The sequence below is a fragment of the Euprymna scolopes genome, chromosome 2, assembly GCF_053919585.1.
Source record: "Euprymna scolopes isolate OS-2025 chromosome 2, ASM5391958v1, whole genome shotgun sequence".
Taxonomy (NCBI): domain Eukaryota; kingdom Metazoa; phylum Mollusca; class Cephalopoda; order Sepiida; family Sepiolidae; genus Euprymna; species Euprymna scolopes.
In genome coordinates, this window is record NC_136483.1 from 83,894,472 (window position 1) to 83,910,037 (window position 15,566).

General features: G+C 31.6%; 1 protein-coding gene across 1 annotated transcript in view; it reads right to left on the reverse strand.

Moving 5' to 3' along the window:
- LOC145293107 (uncharacterized) overlaps positions 1-10,615 on the reverse strand; it is a 199,733-nt gene extending 189,118 nt beyond the window's left edge. The window contains exons 1-2 of the mRNA XM_080139496.1: positions 10,488-10,615; positions 1,510-1,723 (exon numbers count right to left, since the gene is read on the reverse strand). Coding sequence (XP_079995622.1) covers positions 1,510-1,578 — 69 coding nt within the window. The 5' untranslated portion in view covers positions 1,579-1,723; positions 10,488-10,615. The remainder of the gene's footprint in view (positions 1-1,509; positions 1,724-10,487) is intronic.
- Positions 10,616-15,566: the final 4,951 nt, after the last annotated feature.

A 15,566-nucleotide genomic window follows, 5' to 3' on the forward strand; every position in this document is an offset into this window, starting at 1 on the left:
AAGAGCAAAGTACATCCTAGAATGGAGTACTCTTGCCATATCTGGGCAGGAGCTGCTAGAAGCATTCCATCCTGCCTTGATAGAGTTCAAAACTGACTTTGTAGCAATGTAGAGGATGCTCTTTTCTCTTCCCTGTAATCTCCTTCCTACAGAAGAGACGTTGCTAGCCCTTGTCTGCTCTATCGTTATTTTCATGACAAGTGCTCATCTGATCTCCAATCTATGGTTTCCCTTCTTGCCAACTTTCGTGAAAAATACTCACTAAGCTGAATCACTATCAATAATTTCCCCCACTTTTTATCTGTGCCTAAACCTAAATGTAGCTTCTTTCTTAGAACTGCTTGTGGAGTTCCATTTGTCTGCTTTCCAGACTACAATATGGAAACAGGTTCTTGAGGAGCTGTCCTCTTAAGTAATACAATTTACCAAATTTCTGCTATTAATGATTACTATTTTATTGTCCCAATGACTACCGTACACTCATTAACCGTTATCTTCAAATGGCTTTCATGCCTTGATAAGAAGTAACTCTTTTTTTAAAAAAATCTTTATCTTATTGTTACTTAAAACAATTTACTTAAACGCAAAGTGTGATTTTTTTTTCTTGTTTGCAAAAAGGAGGGTATTGTTATTGTGTTCTTTTTAATATTTTTATTCATTTTTTCAGTTATCTATTTATTTGCTTCCCCACTGAGCAAATTAGGCACAAGGCCGTTTTTTAATGTGGGGAGGAAAAACCAGCTCCCCCAAGGGGGCACTTTAGCAGGGTCCAAAATTAGCAATTGTCTGATATGAAGGGTTTCCCCACATTGACCAAACTAATTGACTTAAAAAGAAATTGTCCAATATGAAGGGTTGCCCCCACATTGACCAGAACTGATTACTTCCTTTTCCGCTCCTGGCCCAAAGGCCAAGTTTTTTTTTTATTTTAATTTTTTTTGTGTGTGAAAAATACTCACTTTTTGAATGTATGGACCCTAGCCAGTCCCCCCCCACCCCATTCAATTATAGTAAGAATTTATACTTAAATGCACCTGAGCATACTAGTCTGGCCATGTAACAGGACTTGGTGAATGAACCATGCCTTCTTTAAAAAAAAATTTTTTTAAATATCCTAACTTAAATGGCATTTTCATTGAATTACAAATACCGAAATGGTATAATCTGCTTCAATTTCAACCTAAATATGTTGATAGTTTTTAATCTAATTTGTTATTTACAAGTTTTCTTTCACTGAATATCTTGTACAAATATACAAATATTTTGTGAAATGCCTTCTACAGAAGATTTATTTATTTATTTTATAAATAAATCTTCTGTAGAAGGAATTTCACTTTGCAAAAACTTATGCCACCTTTTACAGAGGCAGAAATAGTAGCACTCAAATATAAAACAAAAACATTTTTCTTTTTATAGTCATATTTTTAAGAATGTAATACTATAAGAATAGATAATACAAAAACGAAAATATACAAAATCTAGCTAAGTTCAAAAGTATCATAAGTTTACCTTTGGTAGTTTCAGAGTTTTAGCAGAACACACAGTGTTACATTTTGATATCTGACTTTTGACAACCATTGCTGATTATTCCATTTTTCATAGTCCACATATGTTTGCAATACAACTTTCTTTAATTACTTCATCCATGACTGAGCAATTGATCACCTTCTGAACTGTATTGGTGCTACCAGATCAGGCTGTCTAAAGACACCGGTTTATTGACCTAAAATACACAAAACACTGATGTTATTATTTTGGTTTTTTTCTCCTTTGCAAAACTAAATCATGTCTGCAAAATCAAAAAACAACACTTTTCCTCAACAAAATAACTAAATCAAACACCATGAATAGATATTTAAAGATATGAAGAACGTGAAGCATAAAACCTTTTTTATCCAAAATTACTGGATTCGACATTAAATAAACCTAAAAAGCTTGATATGTTGCAAAACAAAAGAACCAAGCCAAACCAAATGAAATTGCTTTTCACCAAGTAGATTGCTTTTGCTAAAGTGATTGACAACTTCTTGATTTCTCTGATTCATACAGCTTACTAATAATGCAAAGAGACTGATCAGTCTGTAATGAGATGAAGAGTGCTCACCAGTATTTTTAAATACTGGCAAGCTCACCAAAAATTTTCCAAGCATTTCTCATGAGCAACACTTGAATAGCTTTGCAAGAATAGAAGCAAATTCCAGCAGCAGATTCTGAAGCACAATGACTGGAAAGTTGTCAGGACCAATTGCCATGTTGTTATCAAATTTTCTTTAGAAGTTTGGAAACATCCCTGATAGATATATAGCCTCTTAGGGGATTTTCAGTCAGGAGAAACTTTTACATCTATTCAGTTGTGAACATGCCCCTGTACACACTCACTGCTGTGATTGTTCTATACGTCATGTCAAGGCTAAAGTTGTTCATCAATTTATCTATTCAGTACTGTAATGAAAAGTTTGTATCCCAAGCAAAACAACTCAAAGTTCAATTTATAAACAATAATAATGTTTTATTTTGGATAAGTGGCACTTTCAACAAGGTTGAATGGTAGACCTGCAAAATGAGATGTTTTCCTGACCAAGACTGAAAGACACAAGTCTCATTTACAGAGGGTCCCAAAGGACCAAACCATCCTGGAAAGGCACATTGGCTCAACTGCTTGGTAGCAATTTTTCGTTTTGGTATCTATACCAAAATTTTAAACCCTAACCCAACCTGGTTTTGAATTTTTATGCTTTAGTGTTGTCTACTTTTTTTTTTTACATTGGTTTACAGTTTTCAAATCTGTTGGTTCAGTAATTCGCAATTGGAAGCATTCAGGTCGATATGGGTCTCCAACTACAGAAGTACTATAATAGCGTGTAAGTCACATTGAGGCAAGGCACACATACACAAGAAGTTGTTTCATAATTTTTTTAATACAGAGACAAGTTGTTTTGAATACATGCCCAATGTGAATAATAAACATATCTAGACTTAAAAACCTGTAAGCTGGGAAATTACAAATGAGTTTAATATAATTTTGTTTTAAAGCAATATGGCCCTTAAAATAAGATCCATTTCTAGGGCTTTGTCTGTCACTGTCAACAAGCAATAATACTTAATATTTAATTCATTTGTTAAAGTTTACACAACTGTGAAATGTTACGACAAATAAAATAAAGAGATAAATTGACAACAAAAATATTTTAAGTCAATTTTATAAAATTTAAATGTAAACAAATTTTTTATAATTTTACCCTCGGTCCTCATGCTGTCAAGGGAAAGATAAAATAAAGGTTTTATTTTCGTACAAGTAAACGTGTACATATTGAGGAAAAAGTCACTTTGTTATACAAAAGTAACATAAAAATATCACCATTTCCTGAAAAGATAGTTTAGAACAGAACGAGCAGTCATTTTAGAAATAAATGATTACCAGTTCTGTGAGTAAGAATTGAGTGATCAAAACATGTTCTCTTCAGGAAGTGAATGATCATTTTACATTACATTTATAGAGTAAAAGTGATACTAATCCTCCCCAATCTTTTTTTTCTTTTGATTTTTTTTAGTGTTAAAATATAATCACACACAAAAAAAATATAAACCCATTTTCATTTTATCCATTGGCAATGTGAGGGTAAAAGGTACAATTTTACCAAATAAACTTTGCTTACAAACATTAAACAAAAATATTTTGGTAGAGAACAGATTTGTTTTTTTGTTTTAATCTGACCGAAATATCAAGGAAATAGTTTGTCATTTAGGGTTTTAAATAAATTAATTTCTTTTTATTTAGGTGTAATAGAGAAATGTAAAACTTGTCGAAAGCACTCTGTTTTGGGGTTGTGTTAAAAATGGAATAGAAATTTAAATTTCATTCAGTTTTAATCTTTTTTTTTTAATAGCACATGCACCAATAAAATTGAAAATAATTGATAAAATATAAAAATGAATTTAAAAAATGGATAGCATAACCACCAATATGTGCACAATTTGCAAATATGAGAATTTTTATACAATTGTAAAATTTTAGGAGCAAGCAGATTCAAGGGAGTTTCTAAAAGAACATGGTGTATTGCCCAAAACTTTTATATGTCGGAAGTGCCAAACACCGTGTTCTTTTACGGAGAAAAGTCAAATGTGGCACTGGACAAACTAGGTGTTATCCACGCTCAAAACATTGAGCGCTTGTAGCATAACATTAAAGAGTGGATCAAGAGACCTGACATTCATCAGGAATATATTAATACTTGGCCAGGTATCTCTTCATCAAAAGTTTTTCATTGAGTGTGGAAAATTATATATGCCCCAAAAGTTACAGCATTTTCTTTAAATTTATTTTTGTTTGTTACAAAAAAAATAAAAAGGGGGTGGGGTAAAATATTTTTTTTATGTTAAGAAAAAAATTACAGCTTGTTGCACTGAATTTTTTTGTTTAAAAAATCTTTAGTTTTTTTTTATAAAAAGTACAGCAATCTTGATTAAAGTCATATACAAAATGGCAGCCACGAACGGATGTAAAAAATGGAACGGAATTCAAATTTTAGCAAAACGAAATTAGCGAGTCGACTGCACAGCTTAGCAAGAAAAGAAAAAATAACTCAACTGCTGATAACAACTAATAATAAGCATGTTTAATTTTTAACTACTCTGTACTTTTTATGAATATGTTAATAATGAAATGAAATAACTAAGAAATGTTTATTTTTGTTTAAACTAGACTGTAGTTTCACACAACATTTTAATAAATAAAAGATATTGTAAAAATTGAATTTCATTGTCCCTTCTCTGCATAATTACCAAAACAAAATAATGAAATGAAATAACTAAAAAATAATGCAATCTTCCAGAATAACAAACAAAGCAATTTTAATGTCTTTTTTCAGTTAAGAATAAAAGCAGTATGAAAAAATGTAAATAAATAAAAACACAAAAAACTTATCTAGTTAGGAAAAAAAGTAACTTAGCTTGCCTTTGATAATATTTGTTTTTGTTTCACCCATTATTTTTTTTTTTTTTTTGCATTGTTTGTTATTCTGAAAGATAACCAAAAATAAATGTGAAAGTATTGTGTAATTATTGAAAGAAACTATTTTATTTATTCAATAAATATTTTTTTTTATATTTGAAAATTTTACATTGGATAAATCAATGATATGCAACTAAGCATTTCGCCAAATTTATTAATGCCAATGCGTTGTCTCCACATAAATTCCTCTAGGTAGAACCTAAAAAGTGCTTCTGATGTGCTATATTGGCGGCATAATTTTCGTTTAGCCCAACTCCACACATTTTCGATAAGTTGGGTGTTAACTGTGGAATCGTTGGGATCCACAAAATGTCTTTTGTGAACCACAACATTATGGCTATAGATTCCATGGTCTATTTCTGAAATGCTAGCATATGTCCGTTACCTAGTGTTCAAAATTCTCATGCCGAGTAAAATCCATTGACAAATTAAAGGCACAAGTGTCTTAGCTTTTCTGTCCGCTATCTCCATAATAATACATTGACCAGAATCTTGTTCAACTGTACGAAACACCCAGTAGTTGCCTCTGACGGCTTCTCAGTGATATTTCCTGTGGAAGAATTTAGATTCGTCAATGTTTACTTCTTTGCGATGTCCATCCTCTGAAATGCCTCCCCTCATTCTATGGGGCTTCATTGTAGGAACTGACTACATGTCTCTGAAAAAATTACACCAATCCACGATTCATGCCAGTCTCTTTTGAAACTATCTATTGCGGAAAATCATAACTCCACAAATTAGAAAAAGAATTGTCTGCAAGGAAAGTTTGCTTCATTCGAAATAAGAGTTTTTTTTCATATTGAACGACAATATCCATTTTTATTACAGCTCCATCTCCAACATCAGTTACCTGCGAATAACAAACCAGTGTACATAGGTTTCACACCGCCAAGAATTAGCTATTAAGCAAGGTTTGGTAAGCCACTGAATCATTTTAAAATTGTCAGCCAGCTGCAAGCTAAGTTGGAATATTGCTATTTCCTCAGTCTGCATGAAGTCAGTGTCGTAAACATCACTGATAAGGTTTGTTGGATTCATTCTAACAGACATTTCTTATTGCTTTCTCTGAAATATTAAAAGGTTACAACTGGTTGATGTGTAATGCTTGTAGCTTTGTATTTTTTATGATGGTGCTTGATCGAAGAGAGGGGGCCAATTACAATTTAAATTTAAATGAAAGACTTTATCAGGGAGCGGAGGGAGTTAGAAAAGGAAGGGTACTAACTCACGCCATTTGCATTTTAGCCTTTATCCAAATCGAATTGTATCTCTATGTAAAATTTTCAAATATAAAAAATATATTTATTGAATAAATAAGTTTTTTTCAATAATTACACAATACTGTCACGTTTATTTTTGCTAAGCTTTAAAATAACAAAAAATGAAAAAAAAAAATGGATAAAACCTTTTCGATAAACAAAAAAACAAATGTTACCAAAGGCAAGCTAACTTACTTTTTTTTTTACCTAACTAGATAAGTTTTGTGTTTTAATTTATTTACACTACTTTTATTCTTAACTAAAAAAAGATATTAAAATTGCTTTGTTTGCTATTCTGGAAGATTACATTATTTTTTAGTTATTTCATTATTTTGTTTTGGTAATTATGCAGAGAAAGGACGATGAAATTCAATTTTTACGGTATAAAAATTAAAACACGCTTATTGTTATCAGCAGTCAAGCTGGTTTTTGTTTTTTTCTTGCTATCAGATTTTTTGACATCCCTAACACAAAATTGCGAATAAAATATAAAAAACTTGTAATTTCTCTTTTTAAAAAGTGGGTTGTTTATTTTCTTTATGGAATATACTTCCAAAATAAACTATTAAAGTTGTTTAAAAAATAATAGAAATATTATTTTTTATTTTTTAAAAAACACTGTTTACAAAGTGCCTGTGGCAGCGCGCCTTCATTCAGCCATTTTTTTTACATAATGAAATCAATTGAATTTTGCGAGTTAAATATTTTTCAATTTTTAAACTTTAAAAATCTATCAAAATTTTTCTATTGGTTCAATTTTTATATTTTCAGGGTCAATGTGAAATTTTATGCTATTTCCAATAAACCAAACATTATATTTTAGACAAACGATTTTTTTAAATTCACCCCCCCCCATTTTGAAATGTCTATCAAAATTTAAATAATTTACATACCAAAGTTTTATATATCACAAATTGAGGATAAAAGATCAATAAATAAAATATTCTAATTTAAAACAAAAAAAATGTTTTTTGGAAATTTACCTGTAAAGTCCAAAGTGTAAAACCTTTTTTTTTAAACCATGTTGATTTTTTTTTTTTTAAGTGGAAGCTTATGTTATGCTTAGATGGTCAAGTAACTATCGGACGCTTACAACAATTTTTTCTATTTCATTCAATGTTTTTTTTTTTTTAGATATTTAAACAAAAAAATTTACGAGAAGTATTAAAAAATATATTAATCAAAAACTCATGTATTTCATTAAGAGAATAAAAAAAAATTAAATAGGTAGAGTGTTTTTTTTTTTGTTTAACAGCAAAAACTTATAAGTGAATGTGTTCATTTCCGACTGAGGCCCAAAAATACAAATTTTAGTTTACAGCACGCAATAGAAAGAGACATTAATTGTGGTGCTTGGAAGTCACTGGAAGATAAACGAGAAGAAAATCAGATATTTGTCTCCCTTTATTTGAACAGTGAAAAAAATCTGAGTTTGCGTTTTTTTGGAATCTTTGTTTAAAAAAGTATTTTATTTAAAAAGGACATGGAATATATGTAGAAATATCGATAAATTCTTAACAATGAACAATAGAAGTAGTCATTGAATAGTATTTTTTATAGGTAAGTGATTTTTTTGGAATTTATATATATTTTTTATAATCGAAGTAAGTAAAATTTTGTTGATTTTCTTTAAATCTTTTTTAAAGAAAACCGATTAAAAAAAAAAACAAATATTGCATAATTTGCTGTTAAACCTGTTTTGTTTTTTGTTTAATTCTGGTCTTTGCTCTTTAATTAAAAAAAAATTAGGGTTTGAATTATATTTATTTAAAAAGTTATAAGCTTTGAAAGACAGTAAGTCTAAATATTCCAGTGTTTACCACAAATTTTTAATGGCGATTTCTGATACTGCTAGCTGTACAGTTGATTCGCTAATTTCGTTTCGCTAAAATTTGTGCTCCATTCCATTTTTTACATCCGTTCGCGGCTGTCATCTTGTGTACGACTTTAGTCAAGATTGCCAAAAGTACGGTTGTTGACATTTATCTTTTTTTTTTCGGTTATTTTCGATTTTGTTGGCGCATGCGTAAATAAAAAAAAGATTAAAACAGAACACAATTTAAATTTCCATTCTATTTTTAAAACAATCCAAAAACAGAGCGCTGTGGACAAGTTTTACCTGTAAATTTTAAAACTAAAAAATGTTGTTATTGCTATATATCGTTCATAATCAGGAACATATTAAAAAAAAATGTTTTGTTTTTGAGTTTTCGAATTTTTCATATCAAAATTTAAGGTGCTATGCGCATATGTTGTTACCATGCTTTTTTTTTTTTTTAATAGTATTTTCAAGTAAAATTCAAGTTTTACGATATCTTTTTTTATTAAATAGTTAAGTGCAAGTACAGAATAGTTAGTTACTTACAAAACACCTTGTTTATGATAAGAATGGGTTTCAAAATAACGTTACTATTTCAGCCACGCCGCCACGGTAGCAGAAGTACCAAAATAATAACCAAAATTCAAGTATCAAAGTCGACAAATCGATTCTTTAAACATATTGCTGTACTTATTGCACTTTTGTTACCGTGCTGAAATAATAACTTTATTATTTAGAAAGCTATTCTTAACATGGGGAGGGGGTGTTTTTCCAACTAATCTTTACTTTCACTTAATAATTAAAACTTGAATTTCACTTGAAAATACTATTTCTTTTAATAGCGCGGTAACAAAAGTGCATAGGTAGGTGTGTCAGAAACTTCGTGAAAAATATTGAATAATTCGACCCCCTGTATTTCCAAGCTTATAACTACTCGAAAAATGTTATTCAAACCCTTTTTTTTTTTTTTTTTTTCAATTAAAAGGGGCAAGGACCAAGGTTTCATTAAAAAAAAAAAAAATACAAACAACGTGTTTTTTTGTTTTTTTTTTTTAAAAAGGTTTTAAACTTCGGACTTTAAATTTTGATAGATTTTTAAAGTTTAAAAATTGAAAAATACTGGACTCGTAAAATTCAATTAATTACATTACTGTTTTTTAAAAAATAATATTTCTATTACTTTTTATACAACTTTAATAGCTTATTTTGAAAGTATAATCCATAAAGAAAATAAACAACCCAGTACCCACTTTTAAAAGAGAAATTACGAGTTTTTATATTTTATTCGTAGTTTCGTGTTAGGGGTGTCAAAAATTCCTACAAAAATTCTGATACACCTTTTGCTTAAAGCGATATGGGATTACGTACTAAGTGTCATGTTGAAAATAGTAGTATATCCAAAAATTACGAAAATTCATCGATCGAAACAGCTGCTTGTTTCTTTGATTAGATTATTTTTATCTATTGATTCTTTAATGTCGTTAAGAGCAAATTTTTCTTTCAATTGTGGCATCGGAACTGTTGAAATGTCTTACCTTGTGTTTTTTGTTTGTTTGTTTTGTTTTTTTTCGCTCAAAACCAGAGATAAAATTTACTGTCGATTTTACATTGTATTTTTTGTCATAAAATAAAAATTTAATTTACTTTTTAAAGCTTTGAAAAGTTAACTTTAATTCAATGTTTTAATCGTTAACATTTTTTATCTCTTTTTTTTTTTTTTTTTTTTCACACAAAAACAAACTTTCGTTGTACGCACACACACAAAAAGTAACTGTTTATGGAATTTAACAAATTTAAAAGACAAATGTTAAAACGCAGTCGATAATAACAATTAAAATTTTAAAAATGAATTAAAATATAAAATGGTGGTTATTGGAGAAAATTATTTAAAACTTCAACTTCATAGAAGTTAAGTAAAATAAAAATGCATGGACAATGTTTATAATTTAAAACTGATTTTATCCAATATTTGTGCAGACGAGATATTCCAACTAATACAATTGAACTAGACTTTAATTTTTCCACAATTTCTCTTGGATTTCTTCAAGGTTAGAAGTCAACATTCACACATTATTATTATTATTATTATTATTATTATTATAATAAATTAAACGGTTAGCTAGATTTTTTTTTTCTGTTTTTTTTATTATTATTAAGTTTAGCAAGCAAACAAAAACACACACACACAGACTAAATCAAATTTAAACAAAATAGCAAAACTTTAGTGGACGTAATTTTTTTCCGACAAAAAAAAAAAAAACTTTTTACGATTATTGAGTAACAAAAATAATAAAATAAAAGTTAAAAGAGGGAAGAGTAAAAACGGATTTTAGAAAAAAAAAAGTAGAAGTTAAACCTTTAATAAATAAGACCACATGAGACGTATAATCATACGAACCTTTTCATGATAGATTTTTGTTTTGTTTCGTTTAGAGATGCCACGTAAAAGAAGTCGTTTGTTTGAAACGGTCTGCTCGTTAAAGTCGCCATTATTACAAGACAAACTTTTTGATGTTATAGAAAGACGCATGCGCCGTGGCTTTTTTTTTTTTTTTCCCCTTCTTTTTCTTTTGCGGATAATTTGATTTCTCAGCAATTCTGTTCTTTGATATGACAGTGACACGCGAGATAATTAATCTTTTCGCTTTAGTTTTGCAGCGCAAATTAACCGTATTACTTGATTTTCGTCTTTATTACGTCAGCTTAAAGACTTTAGAATGCCGTTATAATTCCGAAGTGTCACGATAGAAAAACATGTCAGACATTTTTTTTTTTTTTGAAAATGTATTAATTAATAGATTAAAATGATTGATACGTTTTAATTATTATAATTATACGGCATAATCACGTTGATACACTGGTTCCTGTTAGATTAATAGTTAAGCAATCGTTTGATCTGGTCAGTACTAAAATGAGTGACCATTTGAAAATACCAGTTGCAGCATATGCTCTCTGCTTATCTCAGCATTGTTTCCAGTTGTCCTGGACTTCTCCTTGCCACTGGAATCAAGCGGTGGTTAGAGATTGTATTGTACAACCCTTGCTTCACAATTCAGCGTGTGTCATCTATCATCCCTCCAGAGTGATCAGTTGGTCCTGGTCATTCTAATGAGTGAGTAACATCCTATTATGATACCATGCCACCCTCGCCCATAATTATATCTGTGCACTTAGCTAGTGATATAGGCGTCATCAAATTTGTAGAATAATAAACGGGGTCATCAATGTTGTGTGGAGAAGAAGGCACAAGAGTTTGGAAAAACCCAGACAATCTTTAGAGTGAAGTATATAAATTTTATTAACAACTTGTGAAGACAAGAATGATTTGTTTTGTATTTATGTACAATCTCTTGTGTAGTGATTGGTTTGTGGTTTGGTTAGCTAAAACAGTCATGTTAAAACTTGCATAAACTTACGTCAGGCAATTCGAACACATCTCCACATGCTCAGGTTTCCATTTCTGCACAGCTTATTTGCATGCAAATATGATTCAGTTCCAGCTGCGATGCAAACCTGACAAGATGTCATATTGCCTTCCTTGTTTGTTGCCAGGACTTGGCAGGAGGCAAGATACAAATTCATGCTCAAGACCAAATCTGAATTCAATTGTATTCATATAATATATGCCTTCTGAACCAACTTGTCTCACATTCTTATGTTCCTCTATTGTGTTGATTTAATTTTAGTTGTAATTGGTATTTTATATGGAAATCTAATGACACTTTTCTTCATTTTACACCAACTCAGCTGGATGTATACAAATGCTACTCCAAAAATGGCTATCTCCGATATTCAACTCACGTCAACCACTTTTTACAATTAAAAGTAAAGTGCTGATAGATAATGAGAGTTCAAGGTGTCTAAGAGTGCTCTTGGTGAAGAAAAAGTTGTCTATAAGAAGTTTTTCTTTGTGTGTCTTAGAAGTATACAGTCATACTTTTTTGGACACAATCTTTCGTATTAATGTACTCTGTTGCAATATTGCACAGGTTGGGTAATAGAAAGCAGACAAGATAGTGCTGCATGCTATGATCCTCTTCCACATTCGTAGATGGTTAGATTTGTTTTGTAGCCCACTCTGGTTATAGTAACTTTTGATCACTCCATTCCCGTTCTCAAGCAATTGAGGGTCTTTCACTGAACCCAGGATGTTTCTGAGCTAGGAGGTTAGGTTTCTGAAGGGGATATTCCCATGTCAGTAGGACGACGTCATTCTCTAGCCCTCTGCGCCACAGCTGTAATCTTATAAGAGCTAACTCTGACATAAATTGACATAATAATTTCTAAGCAAAGGGTCACCAAAAGAAAAGCCCTTTTATAAAACCAAGTGATATATTTATTTAAAAGATCTACACCATGTGGTGTAGGTTGCTAGAAGTTTAAACAGTGAAGAAAAGAACAGTAATATGGTTGGATGCCAAAAGTTTTCTTAGAACAGTATATTTACAAATGAAGATAGCATCGCTCAGTATCTAGCTGATAAAAGCAGGAGAGAAAAGGTCTTTCTTCATGGGTGGCTGGAAGCTCTCTGCCCACTCTGTAAATCCCAAAGGGTCTGAATGTAGTCCTTCAAAGGTTTGGTCGAAATTAATATACCCAGGAATCTAATTGGTAATCCACCACCTCATAGGAGCTGTTCTCTGTGAGAGGAAAGCAATCTCAATATCTATGATTGCTACAGTCTAATGTCTTTATGAGATGTTGTTAGGGACTCAACATAGCCGAGGAAGCTTCTCCTTAACTTAAATTGTCAGGGTGTTATTTCACATCCATAAAGGAGATAGCATTCATCATCAGTAGTCTTTGTGAAATCTATTTAGCCAGCAACTGTCCATCTCACATTTGCAGAAGAAATATCAGCAAGGAGATACAGATTATTCAGGTTAGTAGGCTTCATGTAACCAGTGATCAAGTCATAGTTGTTATCTAAGTATAACTCTATTTATTGGCATTGATTAATCTATTCCAAACAGCACACACATATTTGCAGAGGAATAGTACAGAGCCAAAGCAGTATTGTGTTTTTCTATTTGGAATTGATCAGTTTACATAGAATGTTGTTCTGAGCATTACTTTCAATTTTGTGCTTTTGATATGTTCATCAAATAAGAGAGTGTGGTCCAGCGTTATATTAAGATGGACAGGGTTTGTGCAATTCTCAAATTGTATTCCAGATCATATGATGTTAAGGTGTTGATCAGCTTCCCAGTTTCTGAGAAGAACAAACAAACTTAAGTCTTTGCAGGGTTTTCATAGTTGAGATTTGTTTCTGTTTCTTCAAATGCACTCTCTTGATATGCTACATAGAGATTGCTAGAATAGATGAACCACTCAGTGTTCTAGTTCATTGGTTGGTCATTGGTGTGCATGTTATATAGTAATGGAACTGGCATACTACATTGAAGTAAGCTATTCTTTTGTCGTCATCAACAACTTTATCTGTTGTATAGGATAATATAAACATGCCTGTCTTTTAAGATGGTTTCGATGATTTTAGTAGTGCCAGATCTTTTATCAGAGTCGATGGTTCACAGTGTCATGCATAATAGAAAGATCCTCTTACCAGTCCTTCTGAAACCCATCTTGAGATTTAAGTGTTGGCTTGTTATGGATTTGCTAGATCAGAACTGTGCTTATTAAAGGAATGATGGTCAATCTATTGATGCTCAGGTGTTCAAACAGCTTAAAGAGGTGGCATAAAAGGAACATTGAGCAAAAACTATTAGCAGTGTGCTGGATTTGCTTAAGAAATAAAAGAAAGAGTGAGGATTTTATTTTTTCTCTAGATGTTTGGAATATTATTTGTTTGCATGCAGTCGTCAAATCAGCTCAATGATCCATTTATGTGTCAGAGTTCAAAAATGTTTGAAGTATTGCAGTTGATCTTCCTTTAGTCTTTGTTGTTTAGAAGTGGATATTGAGCAACAACTGACGTGCAACTTGGTTGATAGTGATGGTGTATTGCTGTTAAATTGGAGTTGATGGGTCGTTACTAATTTTTCACCTGTTTACTATTTTTCATCATATCAGTTGTTTCGAACAGATTTTGCTATTTCTGATGGCAGTCTTCTGATAAGGAGGTCATGAGTTTCTTTTCTACTTTGATGGTACTTTCAGCAAAAGGGTCAGATTCATATAAGTGTTGTTATTTCTCATAGAGTCATAGAGTTTTCTGCCTTGGGTATCAAGTCCAGACATGTATTGAGTGGAGTAGCTTTCTGAGATGTTCTTTTGGGCTGCTTATCGCAGAAATCTGGTAAAGTTGTCATAATTTTGAGACATACTGGAAGACGGACAATTTTCCTTTCAAGATCTTCTTGGAAGCCAGACCAGTTTGCTTTCTCAAAGTTGAATCTCTTTAGAAATAGAACTTTGGCTGGGATGATTGTGATACCAATCAGGTGGTATTGGGTTTTGGGCAGTGAGTTTAGTACCAGCTTTTTGTTCCGTCCAGTCAAATTCTGACTGGCAAACACAACATCAAGATTATGCTCTGCTTTTCATCATCCATGTAAGAAATTAAGGAGCAATGTTTGTTTTGGCTGACACAGTGAGTTAGCAGTGTGTGGAAGAATATGCAAATTGAGTAGGCTGTGTAGAGGTGTGCATATATTAGCTAGTCTTTGTTTTATTAGTGATAGTGTGCATATGAACTTGAGTGTATGTGCATTTGGTGAATAGCAAGTGTGTGCTGCCACTATGCATATAGTAGTTTGTGAATGTCTTTTGTCATGTGTATACTACTTGGTCTTGATTTTGTCAGTGACAGAGTGTGTGTGTGTGTGTGTGTGTGTGTGTGTGTGTGTGTGTGTGTGTGTGTGTGTGTGTGTGTGTGCCATTGTGGGTACAGTAGTTTTTAAAATTGTTATTGCATCTGCCAGGCCTAGTTTTTAATAATATGCATGCGTGTCACGTCTCTAAGGAAAAAGTGTAAAAAGAGAAAGAAATTTGTGCGTTTGATAGCTTATATTATGCACAAAATTTGGAAGTGAATATCCTTACACTTGTGATTGCTTAAAAGAAATTTGAGCTTTCGTCCAATCAAGAACTGATACATAAAAACATTCACTGCTGCTGCTGATGAAGTTGCTGCTGCTTACAATAAGCTAACCACTTTCATACTGTAGTGTGTCCAGATAAGGGTACTTATTCAGGTGTAAAACCTTGTAAAAACTCACACTTTGCTGCAAAGAAGGTGGGCTCCCACTACTATGCTAGAAAATTACTCACACAAAGGAGAATCCTATATCTTTACAAAGCCACAATTCGCTCGTGCATAGAGTATTGATGCCACATCTGGACTGGGGCATCTATCACTAGTATCTCCTTCTTGGACATTCCAAAAAATACTTTCAAATCTAATAGATCCTGCATTGTTGATCAAGCTCCAATCTCTGTCCCATTCGCACAATGTCACATCCCTGTGTCTGTTTTACGAGTAATTTTAATGAAATGTGCTCTGATGAACTCATAGCAC